We start from the raw sequence: 21,458 nt of genomic DNA, 5'->3' as shown, positions 1-21,458 counted from the left end.
TGCCGTTCCATCCCTTCCCCTTTCTCTTCCAACTTTCCACACACCCTCCCTCACCCTCTCTCTCTGCTCATGGATGATCTTGGTTCCTACTACTCTGAAAAGATAGAAACCACTAGAAGCAAACTTTAATAAACTTCCTCTACCACCATCCCTTCTGCCAGCACACAGGTACCAGTCCCAGAAAGCTTAGAGCATGGCTCAGCGCAGGACTGTTCATTACCCGAATGATCTCATTAACCTCCCTCAGCTTTAGTTTCCTTACCTGTAAAATAGAGCTGACGACGACTACTTTGTAAAGCTATTATGAGGATGAAGTGACTTATGCACAATATACAAGTCTCATTAAATGTTAGTTCCCTTACTTTCTCTTATTTTTTTAATTAGAAAAAAAAATTTTTTTTTTGGCTGTACCACACGACATGCAGGATCTTGGTTCCCCAACCAGGGATCAAACCTGGGCCCCCTGCAGCGGAAGTAAGGAGTCTTAACCACTGGACCACTAGGAAGTCCCACCTAATCTTATTTTTGAAACAGTTAGTGGGCCTGTAAACTGGTGCAGCTACTATGGAAAATGGTATGGAGGTTCCTTAAAAAATTAAAATAGAATGACCACATGCTTAGTCGCTCAGTCATGTCTGATTCTTTTCAACCCTATGGACTGTAGCCCACCAGGTTACTGTCTGTGGGATTCTCCAGGCAAGAATATTGGAGTGGGTAGATATTCTTCCCTTCTTCAGGGGATTTTCCTGACAGAGATGAAATCTGGGTCTCCTACATTGCAGGTGGATTTTTTACCATTTGAGCCACCAGGGAAATCTAGAACTACCAGTTCCAGCAATTCCACTTCTGGGTCTTTACCCGAAGGAAACAAAAATACTAACTCCAAAAGACATATGCAAGCCTGTGTTCACTGCAGCACAATTCACAAAAGTCAAGACATGGAAACAACCCAAGTGGCCTCTGACAAAGGGAAAAAGAAGACATGGTGTTATTACACAATGGAATATTACTCGGCCTTAAAACAGAAGGAAATCTTGCTATCTGTGGCAGCACAGATGAACCTTGAGGGCTCTATGCTCAGTGAGGTGAGTCAGACAGAGAAACGTGAATATACCATATGTTCTGATTACACGCAGAATCTAAAAAACAAATATCGAATTCACAGATACAGACAAGAGACTGGTGGACACCAGAGGCGGTGGAGGGGAGGGTGAAAGGCGGTCAAAAGGTACAAACTTCCAGTTATAAAATAAATAAGTCATGGAGAAGTAATGCACAGCATACTGATATAGATAATAATACTGTATTATATATTTGAAAGTGGTTAAGAGAGTGAAGAAATGTATAACAATGTATGGTGGTGTATGTTAGCTTGATTTATTGTGATCATTTAGCAGTATATTCAAATATTTAATCACTATGTTGTATAGTTGAAACTAATATAATGTTATACATCAGTTATATCTCGATAAAAAATAGTCTGTAAATCACATGGTATATGAATTATATCTCAATAAAGTTGTTGCCCACGCCTCGACCCCCAAAGCTTGTAATGTATATTTTTCACTAATTCAAACTGTCCCTCCTCCTAACTGGCCTTCACTAGGGAAATTACGGGCTTCCCTGTTTTCTCAGTAGTAAAGAATTCGCCTGCCAACGTAGGAGACGTGGGTTCGACCCCTGGGTGGGGGAGATCCCCTGGAGAAGGAAATAGCAACCCACTCCAGTATTCTTGCCTGCGAAGTCCCAAGGACAAAGGAGCCTGGCAGGCTACAGTCCATAGGGTCACAAAAACAGTTGGACACGATTTAGTGACTAAACAACAAAGGGAAATTACATTGAATGTAGCAGGTTGGGTATAAAAAGAAGGGCTCAGCTGTAAAGCAGAAAAGATAACCCCCTAACAATTTTTTTAAGAAGATTCTAGTTTCAAAACACAATTAAGAAAATGTTCAAAAATAATTTTTGTGAGTCAAAAAAAAAAAAAACAACTTCATTTTACTACTATGGTTTGCCATCACTACGTTTTTCCTGTTTAAGTTTCTTTCTCTTAAACCGTGAAATAAACTTTCCCCAATAGTTGGACTAATTTCTAAATGTGAGCTCTGTGCTCTTGTGATATAGATTGTGGAGTAATACATGGAATATAGATTTAATATACAGCCTTTAATTAAACTGCTCTGTTTGGTCAAGTTTCCCATGTTCACTTGGGCTGAGGACAGAGGTCTCATTAAATCATGCAGGCACTGCAACTCTAAAGGGATTGTAATCTTTCTTTCTGAAGTCAATTTAATAAGTTTGTATTCGCCACTCCTTTTGCCTTCAGCTAGCCCTCCTCAACCAGACATACCCACTGTATCTACCACTCAGCCTAGGCATTGGTATACCCCACCTACTGGTGACAATAGAGTCCCCTGTAAACCAGGAACTGTGCTCAGTGCCTGGCATAACGCCTTGTCACTGGAGCCTCCCGTGAACACTAGGAGGCAGGAGTCATTTCGGTTTGCAGTGAAGAAGCGGATTCCATCACCTGGCCCAGGAGCTCTGCCGGGTGAGGTCAGCCAGCTGGGATGCAGATCCATCCCACGCAAAGCGAGCCCCACGCACGCCCTAAGTCACTGTCTCACGAGCAGGTCTTGTCTAACCAACCTGCACTCCATATGGTGTTCTACACACAGTGGACACTGAATAAATGTTTTCACTGACTGCTTTGACGATATGACCCTTTGTCTTCCTAGATTACAGAGAAACCTGAAAGCAGTATTTGGCTATATGGTATCCAGGCTCCTGCCTAACTCTCATATGAAAATACCAGAGAAAGAGGCAGTAGTCCTGGTGATGGGCAGAACAGCAAGGCAGCACGGGAAAGCCAACTTTGCACATTGGAAGACTGAAATAAGAAGCTACCCAGGGACTTCTCTGTTGGTCCAGTGGCTAAGACTCCAAGTGAGGGGTCCTGGGTTTGATCCCTGGTCAGGGAACTGGATCCTGCTAACGCCTGGTGCAGCCAAATAAACAAATACTAACAAAGAAGAGGCTACCCAAAGAAGGCTGACGGCAACCTGTTTAAAATGGGTAAAAAGGGGTAGAGTTGAGTTGCGTGAAGAAGCTGAACAAGTTCGGGCTCAAGAACAATGCGCAGTAGGTAATTCCACCACACATCCCGTGTGTGAGTGTGAAACAGGAGTCCACTTGGAATTTTAACCAATAAGGGAGGACAAAACATCAACAACTTTTGTCTTGAACATTTTAACTACAGGACTCTGGTTCCAAGCGCAGTCAGATGTGAACTGGGCATCTGCAAACTGCTTTAGTACAACTGCTATTCCCGTTCGAACTCCAGTACAAAGACCAGAGAGGAGGAGAGAGTGTTGGATCAAAGTACACATGTGAGGGGAAGGTGTTCTTTTCACTACCGATGCCTTTCTACAGTCTCCTACAGAGGAGCCACGTCTCTGAGACAGAAGTAAAAACGATCACATGCTGACAGTATGGCCCTGCACGGTCTGAGGGGGAAGCTGGCACATGCGGTTCATCCACAGCAAGAGGAGCAGTGACCATAAGACACACCCGAGGTTTCCAAGACCTAGTACCGAAATATGTAAAGTGCCAGTAAGTTTTGTATTGATTGCAGGTTGAAATAATACTCTTGATATAGAGTGATAAATGTTATTAAAATTGATTTCACAGGGCTTCCCTGGTGGTCGAGTGGTTAAGACTCTGCACTTCCAATGCAGGGGGCATGGGTTCAACCCCTGGTCAGGGAACTGAGATCCTGCATGGATCTCAGTGGTGCGGTCATAAAATAAAAAATAGATAAATATATTTTAAAAATTAGTTTCACTTTTTTTCTTTTACTTCTTAAAAAAAGGCTATTGGAACATTTTGAATTATATGTGTGGCTTGCATTCTACTTCTATGGGATGGTTCTGGTATAGACTATGCTATAGAAAAAGCAGGGGAAACAAATTTCAATTAGATTCAATAGACCATTAGACGGAGAAGGCCATGGCAAGCCACTCCAGTACTCTTGCCTAGAAAATCCCATGGATGGAGGAGCCTGGTAGGCTGCAGTCTGTGGGGTCACTAAGGGTCGGACACGACTGAGTGACTTCACTTTCACTTTTCACTTTCACACATTGGAGAAGGAAATGGCAACCCACTCCAGTGTTCTTGCCTGGAGAATCCCAGGGACAGGGGAGCCTGGTGGGCTTCCGTCTACGGGGTCACACAGAGTTGGACACGACTGAAGTGACTTAGCAGCAGCAGCAGCAGACCATTAGAATCTCAGTCCTTTGTTAACAGCCTGTTATGGAGATTTCCATTTCGCAGGAGATGAGGATTTCTGGTGTTCTAAACACAGGACTCAGAACCAGACTAGACTAGGTTTGAGAATGATCTCTGCCACTGACTAACTCTGAAGTCAATGACGTTCTAGTCACAAAATTGTGGGTAAGCAAGTCATACAACTCAGGGCCAACCTGCCCCTAAATCCTATTATGAGGCTTTTCAGTAACATAATGAGTGTAGCACTTTATTTTCTTTTTTTTGAGGAGAAGGAAATGGCAACCCACTCCAGTGTTCTTGCCTGGAGAATCCCAGGGACGGGGGAGCCTGGTGGGCTTCCGTTTATGAGGTTACACAGAGTCGGACACGACTGAAGTGACTTAGCAGCAGCAGCAGCATTTTAAATGTTAAACACAATTATCCTCCTAAGAAGATTTCTATGACATGCTTTTAAGATACTTTGGTGGCACTCTGTTAAAAATAAATAAATAAGATGACTAATAAAATTAGTGGTTTTGTGGTGTTTCTTCTCAAAGACTTCATCTTCTAAGTTTGACTAAAAAGGAATACACTATTAGAGAAGATGATAAAATCTCCATCTTTGGAGAGCTCTGGAAATTAGCACGCTATTTCTCCTGGAAAGTTTAAACCAGAGAGTGGAGCAGGAAGGTGAGTTAATGCTGCCTGAGAAAGAGAGGCAAGCTTGGTTCTAAAACTCATTGACAGGGTAATGGTGTGGAATTCGTGTAACATTTCTGAAATAGCGGTTTCCTCACTATTGAATGAAGGAGGCTAAGTGGTCTGTAAGATCTCCTCCAGCACTAAGAGTTTTCTCAGCTATGAATCCAGAGGTTACGTACATAGGCATTTCCATTCACCAAGTGGAGAACACCCTTATGTCTCACACATCTGCATGTAGGTAGGTTCTAAGGCCACTTTCTCAGGGTCGTGCAGAACGACCCTGCTCAAGCTATTTACCACAGCTTCCATAAGCCAAGTCTCCATTTCCTCTCAAGGCATCGATGGGCATATCCTGTTTCCCATACAGACATTTAGAAGCCAATTAAAAATAGAAAACTATCTCCCCTCCCACCACCTCAACTTCAGGTTCCAGTTTCACTGCTCTCATCCTGCGGATACCCACTTAGCTGTTAACTGATGCATCTGTTAAGCCTGGAGAGGGTACGCAGCATAATCAAGGTACCATTTCATCGAATAGCGAAAGTAACAAAAATGACCCGTAACGCAATTATTTGTAAAATCACCTGCCTGCCAGCTGACTGGTGAAGTTTTACAGAGGGCAATTCTGGACAGGATCCATAACTAGGAATTTCACTTCATTTTATTTTATTTTCGGATCTGAGGATTACATAAAGCATCTCCAGCTTTGCCCTAGGGATGTGTCTGACTGCAGGAAATTAACTTTGTTTGCTGTGACAAAGGGCTTCCCAGGGGGCACTAGTGGTAAAGAACCTGCCAGTGCAGAAGACATAAGAGATGCAGGGTTGGGAAGATCCCCTGGAGTAGAAAATGGAAACCCACTCCAGTATTCTTGCCTGGAGAATCCCATGGACAGAGAAGCCTGGTTGGCTACAGACCATGGGGCTGCAAAGAGTAGGACACAACTGAAGTGACTTATCATGCACGCTGTGACATAGTTTGCTTATTTCTCAAAGAGGACTAATAAGAATCACATGCTCAAAGACATCATGACCCCACCAGAAAGGCTCAGTGCAAGCACGCACTATCAAATTTCAAATGCCTCATAGTAAGAGGAGACGTATTAACAATGATGTCCAGGCAACATTTTGAAGATGTAGGGGTTTTAAGAGCAAAAAAATTTTGAAAAAAGTAGTGAAAAGAATGCCTCCTTGCTGCCTGATGACAGGGTGTTTTTGCTTTCCACGTGCTAAGCAAGCCCGCCTGGAAGTTTATTTTTATAGCCAGTCCAATTCTTTCAGTTACTCAAGGAGAAATATTCAGGCACTGCTTTTCACATAAGAAAGCAGCACTTGTAAATCACCAGCAGCTGAATTAAGATCTTTGATTGCTTTTTCAACTAGAGGTGATGTAAATAAGACATTTAGGGCCTCCCTGGTAGCTCACTCGGTAAAGAATCTGCTTGCAATGTAGGAAAACGGGGTTCAATCCCTGGGTTGGGAAGATCCCCTGGAGAAGGAAATGGCAACCACTCCAGCATTCTTGCCTGGAAATATCCCATGGACAGAGGAGCCTGGCAGGCTACAGTCCATAGGATCGCAAGAGTCAGACACAACTTATCGACTAAACCACCACCAAATAAAAGGATTAGAGACAGCTCACTTTCCAGGCAATTAGGGGCCTGCGTTCCAGCAACACTGATTAAAAGCATATAAACTGTGGAGACAGGCAGACCTTAGTTCTACTGCTGCTATGTGTGTGAATGCTAAATACAATGGCCTCAGCCAATCAACGTGGCTCCTCTGTTGGGTACACCAGGCTCAGGATGGCCCGCGTCCTTTACATCCAGGATTCACGTTCTTCCCTCTTGTCTCCACCAAACTGCTTCAAGGAACCTCAGGCGGGGCATCGGCACTGCATCCTCCTAGCACTGGTCCTCACCATCTTTAGACCCCCCTCCCCTGCCCCTCTCGAAGGGGGAAGTCATCATGAACTCTTCCCCAATCCAAGCCACTCTAGAGTTCTTTTCTAGTTGATGCAGCAAATGCACACATTTCTAAGTGTGAAATAATCTAGATGGTATTAGCCTTCCTGAGTGGACCCAGTTACTGTAACAAAACATCTAAGAAAATGGGGCAAAACTTCTGAAAAATCCCTGTCCTGTCACAGGCCTCCTGGACCTGTAAGAACAGCACATCTGACAATGGTTTAGGTCTCCGATGGCAAACAGAACATCACAGCTGACAGCACGGGGGAGGAGGTAAGGCTGCGGGGCTGCTGGCTGGGGAGCTGCTTTGGGAACATTTGTGTCTGAAAGGATGGCCCGCCGGTGCCTCTGCAGCTGCTGTCAAGAAATCCGCAATGAAGGACATTTTCAAAGCACCCACCTTGTTGAGGACGTCTCGCTGGCAGCCAAGATAGAGATTGGGCAGAATTCGGGTTGGCCCGATGTTGGCAACAGGTAAGCAAGGCTGAGAGATGCAGGTGGGGACTATGGTGGACTTTCCTTCACAGAGGCCAGGGAAACAGCGGGAGAACTCGGCAAACCCACCTAAGGATAGACATGGTAAAGTTACGCCGTGCACAGAGATGAAAATCAGCCTTCTGGTAACCCGTCAAATAAAGCTGTCTGAAAAGGAAAAGCAAATCCCACAAATGCAAGTGGATCCTGCCGTACACGGATCCCTGGCTACAGCTGCTTGCTCTGGGGTACAGGCCAGAAACAGCCCTGGCTTGCAGGGTCTCGAAAGGCGCCCAGTCCCTGAAAGTCCCCTGTCCTTTTCTGTGTAACTTAAAGAGGACGGAAAGTAAGCAGCAAACAACCAAGCAGAAGTAAAATGGGATATAACAAATCCTCAACTGAGGCCAGGTGTTATTTCTTCAAAACACAGTTGATCAACTTAAGTTTCTTTCAGAATGAACTTTTTAAATCTTCCTACTATATAAATTTTTAATTTCAAAGATACCACATACACCCTCTACTCTTACAAATATTCTCCGTATCGAGGGTTTCATAATTACTCGCGATTCCGGCGTCTCCTGTTCCTTTGCTGAGCACTCACTATAAACAAGGGTCGACAGACCCTAACTGCTCAGGGTACATACGGAGGCCTTGTGGCAAGATTCCTGGACTTGGAGGAATTCAGTTTTTTCTAGTCCTGTCCTTATAATGACCCACTCCATGACCTTTATTAGGTCACAGTCTTGCTACTGTTAATGACGAGAAACCCATTGGCTAAGGAGATGTGCACCCTCTCTGGGAAAAGAAAAGATGAATAAGGTCTTCACTGGTTTTTCCAATCTAAATACTCCTTGTGATGCAAATCCGAACCCAGGAACTGAATATATTTTGATACATTTTCAGATAAATCCCTCCCTATCCAGCCCTCACTTACTATGTACAAACTCAGGAACCAAAGAGACTCAGAATATGTGAATGTCTGTGTGTGTATATTTAAAAATTTTTTATTTTGTATAGGAGTATAGCAGATTAACAATGTGATAGTTTCAGGTAGCCAGCAAAGGCACTCAGCCATATGTACACACGGATATATTCTCCCCTAAACTCCCCTCCCATCCAGGCTGCCACATGACATTGAGCAGTGTTCCCTGTGCTGTACAAGTAGGTCCTTGTTGGTGATGCTTTTTAATACTATTAAATTAAAAAACAATTCACTTGTTGAGAAGATAGAGCAGTCCCACTCTTACCTCTTTAATCAAGCCTTAAAAGGGACCCTAAAATCTCATTAAATATTTACCTCCATCCCCTTCAGCGACATTCTACACACCTTCCCTCCCTTCTGGATACATACAAAACACACCCTCATCAGCTGCACAAGTGCAGGGAGCTGACGCCTGCATCTGCAGAAGGAGAAGTATCACTCTTTTTTATCCCTTGTGTTGTTCAGGGCAAGTGTCAGCAGGACCCTCTGGACACCTGTGTGCATCATCTGTGCTTAGCGTGGCATGCACAGTGCAGCCAGCTGGTCAGCAGCAAGTTAGTGACGATAACCAGTCCACTTACAAAACGTAAGTGTCCGTCCCTAGCCTCCAACCCAGGGGTCTGGACTATTTTTACTCACAAGCAGTTTGCTTGTAAAGTTCTTACGGGAACATGGGAGACAGAGTAGGAGGTTCCGTTACAGGAACCCCACTTCCTTTGTGGAACCAACAGGGTCCTCGGGATCTGCACCTGCTCAGAGTGAAGATTTCATGTCTTGCCTTTTCCAAACATCCTTCCAGCCACACAAAACTCACTGTCAACTGTACATGCTGTTTTCTCACCACCACCAGGCTATCCCAGGCATGTTCACACACAGGGCATACAAACCAGAAAGACATACACACAGGGCATACAAACCACATACACACACAGGGCATACAAACCACATACACAGGGCATACGAACCACACACCTACAACATACAAGCCTCACACACACACACAAACAGTGTACAAACCACACATACACACAGGGCATGCAAACCAGACAGACAGACACACACACACAGGGCATACAAACCACACACACAGGGCATATGAATCACACACACACACAGGGCATACAAACCACACAAGCACACATGACATACAAACCACACATACACACAAGAGCATACAAACCACACACACACACAGGGCATACGAACCACACACACACAGCATACAAACCACACACACAGGGCATACGAACCATACACACACAGCATACAAACCTCACACACACACACAAACAGCGTACAAACCACACACACACACAGGGCATACAAACCACACACACAGGGCATACGAACCACACCACATACACACACAGGGCATACAAACCACATAAGCACACACGACGTACAAACCACACATACACACAAGAGCATACAAACCACACATACAGGGCATACAAACCACACACACATATGACCAAACATCAGAGGGAAGAACACAGGTCCCTGTACTCAGTTCACAAACTGGCTTCACCATGTTCTAGTTGTCAGGTTTGCACAAGTGAATGACGCCCTCTGGCTGTTAGTTTTCCTGTTCCTAAACTGGGAGCAGTGATCAGACCCCCTCACAGAGCTGTCAGAGGACAGAGAGGATGGGGTCAGTCAGGATGCCTGAGAGCTTGTGCCTGCAGAGGAAGCCCCCCCACAGCACAGGCACCAGCGTCCAGTTCCCAGCCTTGTCTGCGGCCTTCCTCCACCGCTAGTCTGCAGCTATACCTCAGCAGGATTCACCTGAAACAGAGCGAAAGCAGCAGTGCTTCAAAGGCTGCATCTCCCAGAGTCGGCTCTGGAGCACTGACCTCCTGCAGGAAGCTGGCAGATGGGACACTGGGACATGAAACACTACATGTCATTCCTCCCTAGGAGACTCACAGTTCACATATTAAAAGCTCTCAAAGGAGCCTGAAAACCTCTAAGGAAACTGGTTTACTTTCGTTTAATTCAAGGTTCCCAAACTTATTTGACCATGGAATTTCCCCTCCCATTTTCCCCCTAATATCTTTTAATAGCTGGTGGGACTCACACTTAAGAAAACATCAAGATAAGGCCGTTGCAACCACTGAAACAGAGTAAATCGGAATTTCTATACTTAAAGTATAACCCACCAGCTATCTCAAAAAGGGATCAGTTAATACAGGCATTTCCTGGTGGCTAAGATGGCAAAGAACCTGTTTGCAATGCTAGAGACCCAGGTTCCACCTCCAGGTCTGGAAGATCCCCTAGAGGAGAGAATGACTACCTACTCCAGTATTTTTGCCTGGAGAATCTCATGGACAGAGAAGCCTGGTGGGCTACAGTCCATAGGATCGCAAAGAGTTGGACATGACTTGAGCAACTAACATGTCCACTTCTTTCCCTTTAATACAGGCATATGTATATGGCTGTCATGATTTAGGATTTATAATTTTGCTTCTATTAATGTTTTGTCCTTTTTAGTCTCTTAATGGCATAATACAATCATTTAAGGTGAGTTTTTTCCCCTCAAGTAATTCTTATAAAAACAAACATTAAGGAATCTGAACATTCCTGGCCTATCTTACGCTTGCTTACCCAACACAGAAACTGACAGCTGCAATTCTGATTACAATTGAATTGAATGGGTTTAAATTTTAACTTCCAGTAACTTTTGTGGTTCTGATGTTTCTCTAAGAAACTGCTGTCATTTTTTTTTTTCCCCTATTCTGGCTCCAAAACAGTTCAGGGGATAGTTTCTCTCATTTAAATCCAACAAAACGGGAGTCTAGGAAATGTTCTCTGAAAACAGAGAAACCGGACCATCCAAGGAATTCCATTTTAAACTTATAAGTCATCATATTTACAAATAAGTCATCCTAGAGTTACTGAACATGTACTGTGACAAGCATTGCTCTAAGCACTCTAAAGTTTTGTTTGATCGTTACAACCCCCTGAAGGAGGTGCCTGGGTTACTCCCATTTCACAGATAAGGAAACTGAGGTTCAGAAAGGCACAGACTGATAACCAACAGGGCTGGGATGTGAGCCCCAGCAGCACAGCTTCAGACTGTACCCTCACTGGTTGCATTAGGCCACATCTCTAAAATGCCACGGAATTAAATGCCATGTTGCCTAGAATGTGGGGACAGCCTGCTGACATCTCTGGGGTCCTGCCCTCATTTTAGTCTCATTTCACTAGGCTGGAAATGGCCATGGCTTCTCCCAAACAGACAGAAGAGCCTTGCTTCCCCCCAAGCCGCATGGTTCAGAAGCTTTGATGAGGCAGAGAAAAGAGAAGGAGACCTGACCAGAGACACAAGAACTGTGTAAGCGCGAGTCGCACGAGTCCAGTAACAAAGCTGAGGGCGGACTAGGGGCTCACAGCTGGCTCACGATCACAGTCTGTGAACTGGTGGTGAGGTTGTCCCTGCGTCTTGGTGACTTTCAGCCCGTTCCCTCCATCAAACTATGTTCAGAGGGGACAGAGTCTCCAACAATCGTAAAGTGAGAGTTGGCCAGCCTGGGCTGTTCCAAGTCCAGCTCTATCATTCATGCTATCCTAAATCACTGCTAACTTCCGTGGGTCTAAAAAAGTAAAATGTGAGTGCGGCGCTAGAAAATTCTAATACAGAAAATAGAAAACAAATCACTATTTAGCATCAAAACAACCCCTCAGAGCCAAACAAAACAGCAATAACACATGGTAAAACACATCATAAAGCAAACAGAAACCCCCTCCCTTTTCTAAACAAATTCTCCCAACTAATCTCTAGCAGCACAAACCCAGACAGCCTTAAAATATTTAACAAATTTCATTGAAATCAGTGCTCAGTCTGGCTTGAAATGTCCCAAACCAGGACTCCTGGTCACTTCCACAGGAGTCTACCTTGGCCAAAGAGTGCATTTCCCCTGATCTTTATCTCTGACAATGTTCCACTCTGCTGACATCCGCCTTTATTGACAGGTTTTTTCCATTCACTGACCTTTCATTCATCGCTGGACTCCAGTGACCCTGGTTTCATTTCATTAATTAATCACAGATGAGACACCTCCTGATCTATCCAAACCCTCAAGAAACTGTGGCTTCATCAGCAACTCAGTTTTGAAATATGTCTAAAATGTCCCTCTTCCTCTGTTAACTACAGCCACACAAGGAGAACGGTACAATTCATCTACATGAACTTTCTGTCACAAGGGGATGGCAGACACAGAACAGAGAGACATCTCGGCCCTCACTCTTGGTTCTGTGGTCCCCGGATCCCAAGTCAGAGTCTATTATGACAAGAAGACACGGTGTCGGCTCAGGATCCCTTTGTTTACTGTGAGAGCAGCACTGGAAGACTGTCAACGCTTCTTGAAAACAGTTTTAAAATAATTTTTAAAGTTGTCAAGGATTTGACTCAACCTTCCAACCTGGCCAAATTTCTCCCATCCCTGGATTTTACGCTGCTTATCATCTAGGAATGGAGAAAAAAGAAAGTCAGACAACCCATGTTCTTCCCTAAGACAGACCTGAATCTCAGAACGTTGCACCCACTAGGGCCTCTTGGGCTAGGCATGCTTGTTTTTAAGAGGAAGGAAGCCACATATGCAGACACCCTGGCCTGTAGAGAAACGGCGGTCGGGAGACCAGCAGACAGACATACAGACATCACCTTCCTCTACAGCTCTGGATAGACAGCCAAACAGACTGCAATGTGAAAAATCCGAATTGTGTCTGTTGTCCACAAATTCACCAGGAGAATGCATGTTTATAAATAAAAACATACATTTTACTTTGGGGAGAGAAAACATTTGGTACAGCTTAAAGGCATTCGTGATTTGTATGTTGCTTTCTTCTTGCTCAGCCAAGAAAACACTTCTTAAGAACACCTCCTTCATACTTACAACCATAAATATGATTTTCTGTAAGAGCCAATGTTAACCACCATCCCATTTTCATAGGGAGAAAAACTGCCAAGTAAAAGAAAATACACATAAAGAAACACCACTAAACAATTCTAACTGGTCATCTTTCTCTTCCTTCTGACCCTGGCAGTTATAAATCACAGTGGTGTTTCTTAAAAGTATACTTCCATAATCAATAAACGTAGCACTGTACTACAGATGAGTGCTGTTAATTTTCAGATTCAAGTTCTAAAAATGTATCCCTATGCTTGAAGTCAAACCAGAGATAAACATCAACTCCATGATTCTGAAGACATTTCACTGCAGGAAGAAGTAGAGGGCTGCTCACTTATGTGTCAGTTCAAACAGGCAGCAAGTCTAAGAGCTTTATCAGCTGTGTGTGCACTAAATCACTTCAGTTGTGTCCGACTCCTTGAGACCCCATGGACTATAGCCCACCAGGCTCCTCTGTCCATGGGCTTCTCCAGGCAAGAATACTGGAGTGGGGCTGCCATGCCCTCCTGCAAGGGATCTTCCTGACCCAGGAATTGAACCTGTATCTCCTGCAGCTCCTGCACTGCAGGCAGATTATTAACCCTCTGACAGCTGCCCAAACTGCGAAATGGGATTCAAGGCAACCCCTTCCCACATTGGGGATGGAGTCCATGGCTATGTATAGAAATCTGTTTACACAAAACTCCACTTCATGAAACACATTCTTCTAAAAAGTCACATGCAAATTTAACTTCCACTCATTAAATCATTTTCACAGTTTACACAGTGTCAGAGTTTTTCAATATAGTTTTCATGTAGTTCAATCCTTTTGTAAAACAAAGTCCCCTTTTCTCTGACATAAATGTGACCCATTCATCTGCTTATTCTAAATGTATGTGAAGGACTGAAATGGGGTACTCCTGTGTCTGTAAGAACAGCTCTTTTCATACTGAAATCTGGGCTTTGCTACCACACAAAGGAGACAACCCTAATATCAAACACTGAAATGCTGAAATGCGTGTGTGTATTTTGGAAGTACTGGGTTGGCCAAAAAGTTTGTTCGGGCTTTTCTGTACACTGACATGGAAAAACCCAAATGACGTTTTTGGCCAACCCAGCGTGTTAACTGCTCTTAAGAATAATTACTTTGCACTTTTAGTCTGAAGTGTCTGATTCAGCCAAGTTTATTCTCTAACCATTTAAAAATATTCAAGCATGGTCACAATTCTCCTGGGGTCTGCAGACCGTATGATATGGAGAGTTGAAACTAGTTACACAGAATGAAAAGAAGAAACGCAATGTGATTTTTATACCTGCAAAGAAAGCAAGCAAAAATACGTAACTGTGGGAATACCCTGGTGGTCCAGTAGTTAGGACTCGGGGCTTCCACTGGAGGGGTCATGGGTTTGATCCCTGGCCAAGGAACTAAGCCGTGTGGGCCAAAAAAAAAAAGTGTACTTTTCCAGTGTTTTCCAGTGTACAAAGGTTGGTGTAGGGAAGCCCAGCCACACAGGAGGGCAAAGAGCCTGGCACACTTTTCTTAGCAGCATCAGCAGCAACTATGTCCTACCTAGGTAACTGCTGAGCAGCACAGAAGAGAAAAAAAATCCCAAATGACGTGGAGCATTCATTTTAAACTCTTATTCCACCTCTCCACTCCCTCGAGAGGAAGGGGGCAGACATGCATTTCTGTGAAGACCCGCTCTCCAGGAAGCCTGAGAAGAAGCCTCCATCTCATGAAACCTGCCCCATAAATGACACTTCCAACAAGCTCCCTCTGAAGCCACCAATCACCTGGCACGGCGTGGATGGGACATTCCAGCTAAGTTTTGGATTAACATCATTACCCAACACAATAAACGAATTAAAAATTTTCAAAATACTAGCATAAAAGAAATCACTAAATACTAAAAGAATGTAACTTATCAGAGTTCTTATGACTCATAATTTCTAAATTTTACATTCCTCAAGATAGTGTTATCTAGATCAATTCAACTGGCAAAATCCAGAAGTGTTGTTTAGTAAAAGAGTTCTCAGAAGATGTCGACTGACATTCTTTAACTCTTTTACTGATGTTTTTAAAGTTATTATTTATTTATTTTTTGGCTATGTAGAGCAGCATGTGGCATCTTAGTTCCCAGACCAGGGGTTGAACCTGCACCCTCTGTATTGGAAGCACAGAGTCTTAATCACTGGACCACCAGGGAAGTCCCTGGGCTTTCAAATTGGTAATATATGATGATGCCCAGAGACTCTTTCTCTTAAAACACACATACACAGAGCTAGGCAGGACTCTTAAAAAATCCCTTCATGCAAAGATTGTTCTGAAGAGTACAGCCAGAACAACCAATCAAAAGGAATTATGGCCAGAACCCACCCTTGGCTGAGTGAAGGCCGTGAGCACTGTAAGGAGACAGGGTCAGAGAGGCCACTCGCTGGGTCCCCTCTGACTGGAAGACACAGCCGAGCGAACGGCACCGGGGGCTTCCTGAGGAGGCAGGATGCAGAAGGCCTCCGAGCTGGCTCAGGAGGTCACCTTCGCTCTGGTGGTGGCGGTTTAGTCACTCAGTTGTCTGACTCTTTGAGAACCCATGGACAGAAGCCTGCCAGGCTCCTCTGTCCCTGGGATTCTCCATGCAAGAACACTGGAGTGGGCTGCTATTTCCTTCTCCAGGGGATTTTCTTGACCCAGGGATTAAATCCGGGTCTCCGGCACTGCAGACAGATTCCTTACTGAATGGGCCACGCTCTAGTTCACCCGGAAGTTAAACACTTCCAAGGTTGCATTTGGGAACTTGAGGTCCCAAATTCCAATCTAACATTTTCAACCCTCTTTTGGGCATTTGCACTTGAAAGACTTATTGACATTTTAAAAATAAATTCCAAGCCGACATCTCGTTCTCTTTCACTCTCTATCCCTGTACCTGTCGGCCCCGTTCTCCCAGTAGCCTTAGCAGCATCCTCCTGGCATGGCAACACTTGAATTTGCCTTTGCAACGTCTGTCTGTCTTTCCCTGCCTCTCCATCTCCCCCACCACACCCCTGCCCATGAGCTCCGAGCTGCATCACTGGATAAATTCAGGAACGGTTCTCTTTGATCTGCCTGTCCTTTCCCCAACTGGCTTCCACTCTGTTGCCAGATTAAGCTCCTAAGACAGTTCTGATGTATCCTGTGCTCCCAATGCCCACTGAATGCAACCCACAGTTCCCGGTTAGCCACTCAAGCTCATGCATCATCTGACCACACTCTACTGTCCACCTCCACTGTCCCTACTCCGCCCATCACAGCACAGGTCCACTCGTCTTCCTCCTGTTTGCCCAACACACCCGTGTGGTCTCATTGCCAGCCTCTGGCCATTCAGTCCTTATGAACCAGAGGCGAGCACGGATCACAGCTCTTCTCCAGCTGTATATGACACGGTTTTCTTACCATGGCCAACAGAATATACATTTTACCTTCTCATCACCCACATTCACTCACCACCAAAACAAGTTTCATGATACAATCCTCTCTTACCATGGAGCTGCTCTCTAGTTTCAATTCTAATCCTCTGTTGTGTTCTTAAAATTCTGCTGTATTAACCAAAAACAACAACAATCTTCCCTGATCAGTATATCTAAATATGGTCTTGCCAACTTAGAACTTCTATAAAATACATAGCCACAGTCCTACTCAGACAAGTCGGTAGTTACAGCCCCATGCTTCCACCTCAGGGAGCATAGGTTCCATCCCTGATTGGGGATCTAAGATCCCACAAGCCGTGCAGTGTGACCAAAAAGACATATATACATTGTTGCTTAGTCACTCAGTCATATCCGACTCTTTTGCGATCCCATGGACTATAGCCCACCAGGCTCCTCTATCCATGGGATTCTCCAGGCAAAAATATTGGAGTGGGTTGCCATGCCCTCCTCCAGGGGATCTTCCTGACCTAAGGACTGAACTCGCTCTTCTGCTTGGCAAGCAGATTTTTTACCGCTGGGAAGCACGGATATACATACCTATATCTGAATGTATATACAGATCACACGGCAGTATTTTCCACTGACCCGGTCACTGTGGTGACCTCCTATCTCTCCAGCTATAACTCGCTGTGAGCAGTGTGGAAGAACTGTGTCTCACACTTGTCTGCAATCATCTCTGCGTTTAGCACAGTGCTTATTTAGCATATAACTAAATGTTTACTGGATCCTTTCTTGTTACAATGAATAGCTGTTGATGGACATAAATCTTGTGTATGCTTGGTGTTCAAAAGGATTTCCTGATTCCACTCAGCGCCGAGGGCTCTGCGGACATGGGTGGGAGCCAGAACCTCTTCCTACTCCTCCTGTGAGGCCCCAGAGGACCCTCAGTGTGAGTGAGGCAGCTGAGAGCAAGCAGAACATTTCTCTGATGTAAAAAAAAAAAAAGAAGGGAGACCTGGTAAATGCTGCCTGCATCATCCAGAATCCCTAGTGAGTCCTCAGGTGCTTCTGTCGTGTCTAGGGAACTTCCCTCAAGAGATAGGCTCAGGCCTCCAGACCCTGGGCTGACCTCCAGGGCTCAGGGGACCAGGGGCAACAGCTCTCAGGAGACAAGCTGGACCAACGACAGACTGACCCCGGCTGAGGACGAAGCGGCTGCTGTCCGTGCCCAGGGTGACCATCAATGGGCAGGGCCTCCTGAGACCCCTCACCCCCATTAGGAGACAATGCTCTGAGTCAAGGGGAAAAGGGAACAGGCATCTGGTCTCCAGAGAAGGGCTCCTCGGAGCCCAAATGGCCTTTCCCCCGTGAAGCTCAGGCTTCTAATCCACACCCACCCTAAGCAGCCCTCCCATGCGCCCACTTTGCTGTGTCCACTCTAGCAGTCGTCCTGCTCTGGGGCCAAGTGTGCTGCCTCCCCAAGGATGTGGTGGAGCATCGGGGAAGGAAGGGGCCCCCGACTGTCAGCCAGACAACACCAGAGGCCACTTGCGTCTGCTCATGGTTGAGAGACGTGCCCGGAACGCCTGCCGGCAGCTGGACTCGGGACTGGGTGACGGGACCCTGGTGGCCATGACAGGGGCCATCTCTGGAATGGACACTTCAGCGGGACAAACTTCAGCTAAACAATCCGATGAGCAATTAGCCAACTATGCTGCGTGGCCAGGGGAGTGTGTGTGACGGAGGACACGCACCTCTATCTGGGGACCAGGGGAGGTTGGAGGGCTGCCGCGAATCAAGTGGGAGATACGCAGATATGGGGGAGAGGAGGGCACCTGAGACCGAAAGAGCGAAAATACACACACAGAGCAACCTGAGGACGGACAAGGGCCTGAGATGAAGGAGTGAAGGCGGGCAGAAGCTGCCACTGCAGCAGCTCGGAGTCAGGGAAAGATTATGGAATTTACTCCCAAAGTGCTGATGCGTATTAAACCAGGGGGTGATAAAATCAGGGTTACATTAAAAATATAAAAGAGAGACGTAACGCTGGTGAGAGAGTGAGTAATGGGGTGGCAGGAGAGTGTGGACAGGGTATGTGAGCAGTGAGGAGGCCCCTGGCAGGTCTGGAGGGCCGGCGTTGGCTGGAGTTGGTAGCAGAAGTACAGAGCAAAGAGGCCAGAGGAAAGCTCTGGTGGCCAAGAGGTAACAGGTGTCACCGAGTCTCCAAGGCACCCCAGGCCACCCCAGCCTGACTGTATTTCCACTCAATTCCCGTTCCTCCCCATCACAGAAAGTCTATTCTGTCTCCTCACTACCCCTAAAATCAACGTTCACTCATCATACCTGTAATCACGCTTCCCTTCCTTTCCGTTAGTCCACCGAGGACCCTCCTCCCCCACCAGCCTTACTCATCTTTCAAGGTCTGATCAAAGTTCCACCACTGTCAGCAAATCTTCCCCAACCGCGGCAGGCGACACCCAGTCATGCCCTTCACCACGTGGCACACTGTCAACCGCACCTCTGTTTCATCCACTTCAAATGTGGGACTCCAAATTAACTGTGCGTTCTTAGGTCCAGGGGTGAGCCATATACCTTCCCAGTACCCCATCCCCCAGGCTGGTTGAATGGATAGGACAAATATGACACGATCGGGTCAGGAGAAGACTGATGTCACCGTTGTCACCCACGGGGCCTCTGGGTGGCTTGTGCAAGGTGTCACGGTGAAGAACCATCTCTAGCATGGTCTGCAATCCAGCTGTTGAGCAGAAGCAGCCCCGGGCATGACATCTGAGGTCCGGGTCACTGAGGGAGTGACACAGCTGTCTTGTTACCATGCCGGCAGGTAGCAACTGGAGAAAAGGGAGTCCAGTCTGGGTAATCGCATGCAAACTAAGAAGCGGAGCCAGCAAACACACGGCAACCAGGGCGAAATGGCACCAAGTTTTAGTCTGTTTTCAGTGTCTCTTGGTCACCGCAGCTTTTTAAACATGAGAAGAGCCAATTCCTGACTAACTGCTGTACTTTGGCTAGAACCCATTAACACCAATCTGTTTCACCAGCTACTGCAGGATCTAAAATGCAATGATTGAAGACTTCAACTTCAAGGTTTTTTGCTTCAAGACTATGCTCTGCCTCACCACAGGACAGAAATGAGGGCTGCATGGACCTCTGCTCAATGTTATGTGGCAGCATAGATGGGAGGGGGTTCAGGGGAGAGTGGGTGAGTGTGTGTGTCACTCAGTCGTGTCTGACTCTTTGCGACCCCATGGACTGTACAGGCTCCTCTGTCCAGGATGTCCATGGCATCCTCCAGGCAGGAGTACTGGAGTGGGTTGCCATTCCCTTCTCCATTGGTGAAGAATGGATACATGCATATGTATGGCTGAATCCCCTCACTGTTCACCTGAAACTACCACAACACTGTTAATCAGTTATACCCAATACAAAAATTACAAGTTTAAAGTTTGGGGGGGGGGGGAGAGAAATGAGTGCTGGAGAATTAACCAACTGTTGTGGGTCCCTTTTGCTTTTACCCAGAGTGACAACAGCGAAGAAAGAGAAGGAAATAATAGAAGAGCATTTTTATCTCTTATTAACTAGGCATTATTTCTAGTAAATTAACCCATTTATTCTCCATTATATTAGCACACACAAAAAAGTCCAAATTCGGAGGCTTTTCTTTTTTTCCCTAATATATTTATTTTCAATCTGGCACCCTTAGAAATATAATAGACAAAGGCAAGTATAATTAAGTAATATGATGAATGATTAAAGGCCAAGAAACAAGATTAGCTTTTACAGAGTTTCCTGGAAGTTAACAAGACCAAAAATGTTTATCAATAAGTCAATATTGGCAACTGTTTATATCCATCAATGATGAGGGAGAACTTTCCAAAGGGATCCAAGTTCATTCTTTTTGGCTAAGATGAGGCTACAACTCACAATAAAATGCTTTAATCCTCTGAGGGGTGAAACAATGCTATGGTTTAATCTGGCCTGGTGACTGGAAGACTTTGTTGCTGTTTAGTCACTAAGCTGTGTCCGACTCTTTTGCGACCTCATGGGCTGTAGCCAGCCAGGCTCCTCTGTTCATGGATTTCCCAGGCAAGAGTACTGGAGTGGGTTGCTATTCCTTCTCCAAGGGATCTTCCCCACCCAGGGATCGAACCCATGTCTCCTGCACTGGCAGGTGGATTCTTTACCACTGAGCCACCACGGAAGCCCATTGTAAAACTTACTAGTGGCTAAATAATGAATTTACTTAATATAAAAATTTACTTCAACCAGTCTCAATTCATATGGATTCAAGGCCATGTCTCTTCCTATGAGTGGCGTTAGGTTTTCTAGAGCTGTCAGTTCCTTACCAAAGCAGTATTTAAGTACTGCTTAATTGTACCAGGGTTTTTATTAGATCTTAAAATCATGCTAAAATCTACTTAACTAGATGGAAACATCTTTGTATTAGATACTTTTCCCATAACAGCTGTGTATTTTTTAAAAGACTTATTTATTAATTATTACTTGGCTGCACTGAGTCTCTGTTGCTGCATGTGTGCTTTCTCTAATTGCAGACAATGCTGGCTCCTCATTGCCGTGGCTTCCTTTGTCATGGAGCACGGGCTCTGGAGTGCACAGACTTCAGGAGCTGATGCACACGGACTCTAGAGCACAGGCTCAATAGTTGTGGCGTGTGGGTTTAGCTGCCTTGTGGCAAATGGGATCTTCCCGGGTAAGGGATCAAACCTGTGTCCCCTGTGTTGGCAGGCGGATTCTT

The 21,458-nt window shown here is 45.4% G+C and overlaps 1 protein-coding gene and 1 non-coding gene across 5 annotated transcripts in view; one reads left to right on the top strand and one right to left on the bottom strand.

Moving 5' to 3' along the window:
• DUSP16 (dual specificity phosphatase 16) overlaps positions 1-21,458 on the bottom strand; it is a 96,416-nt gene that overhangs the window by 26,907 nt on the left and 48,051 nt on the right. For all 4 annotated transcript variants that reach the window (XM_055395419.2, XM_088837314.1, XM_088837313.1 and 1 more), the window contains exon 5: positions 7,335-7,498. In XM_055395419.2, coding sequence (XP_055251394.2) covers positions 7,335-7,498 — 164 coding nt within the window. The remainder of the gene's footprint in view (positions 1-7,334; positions 7,499-21,458) is intronic.
• TRNAG-UCC (transfer RNA glycine (anticodon UCC)) lies at positions 3,695-3,767 on the top strand. The gene has a single exon. It is a non-coding gene; the product is annotated as a tRNA-Gly (tRNA).

This window comes from Moschus berezovskii, chromosome 6 (genome assembly GCF_049115385.1).
Source record: "Moschus berezovskii isolate FMDL1 chromosome 6, NW_MosBer_1.0, whole genome shotgun sequence".
Classification (NCBI taxonomy): domain Eukaryota; kingdom Metazoa; phylum Chordata; class Mammalia; order Artiodactyla; family Moschidae; genus Moschus; species Moschus berezovskii.
Note: the sequence above shows the minus strand (reverse complement) of the source record. Positions and strands in the feature narration are given on the sequence as shown.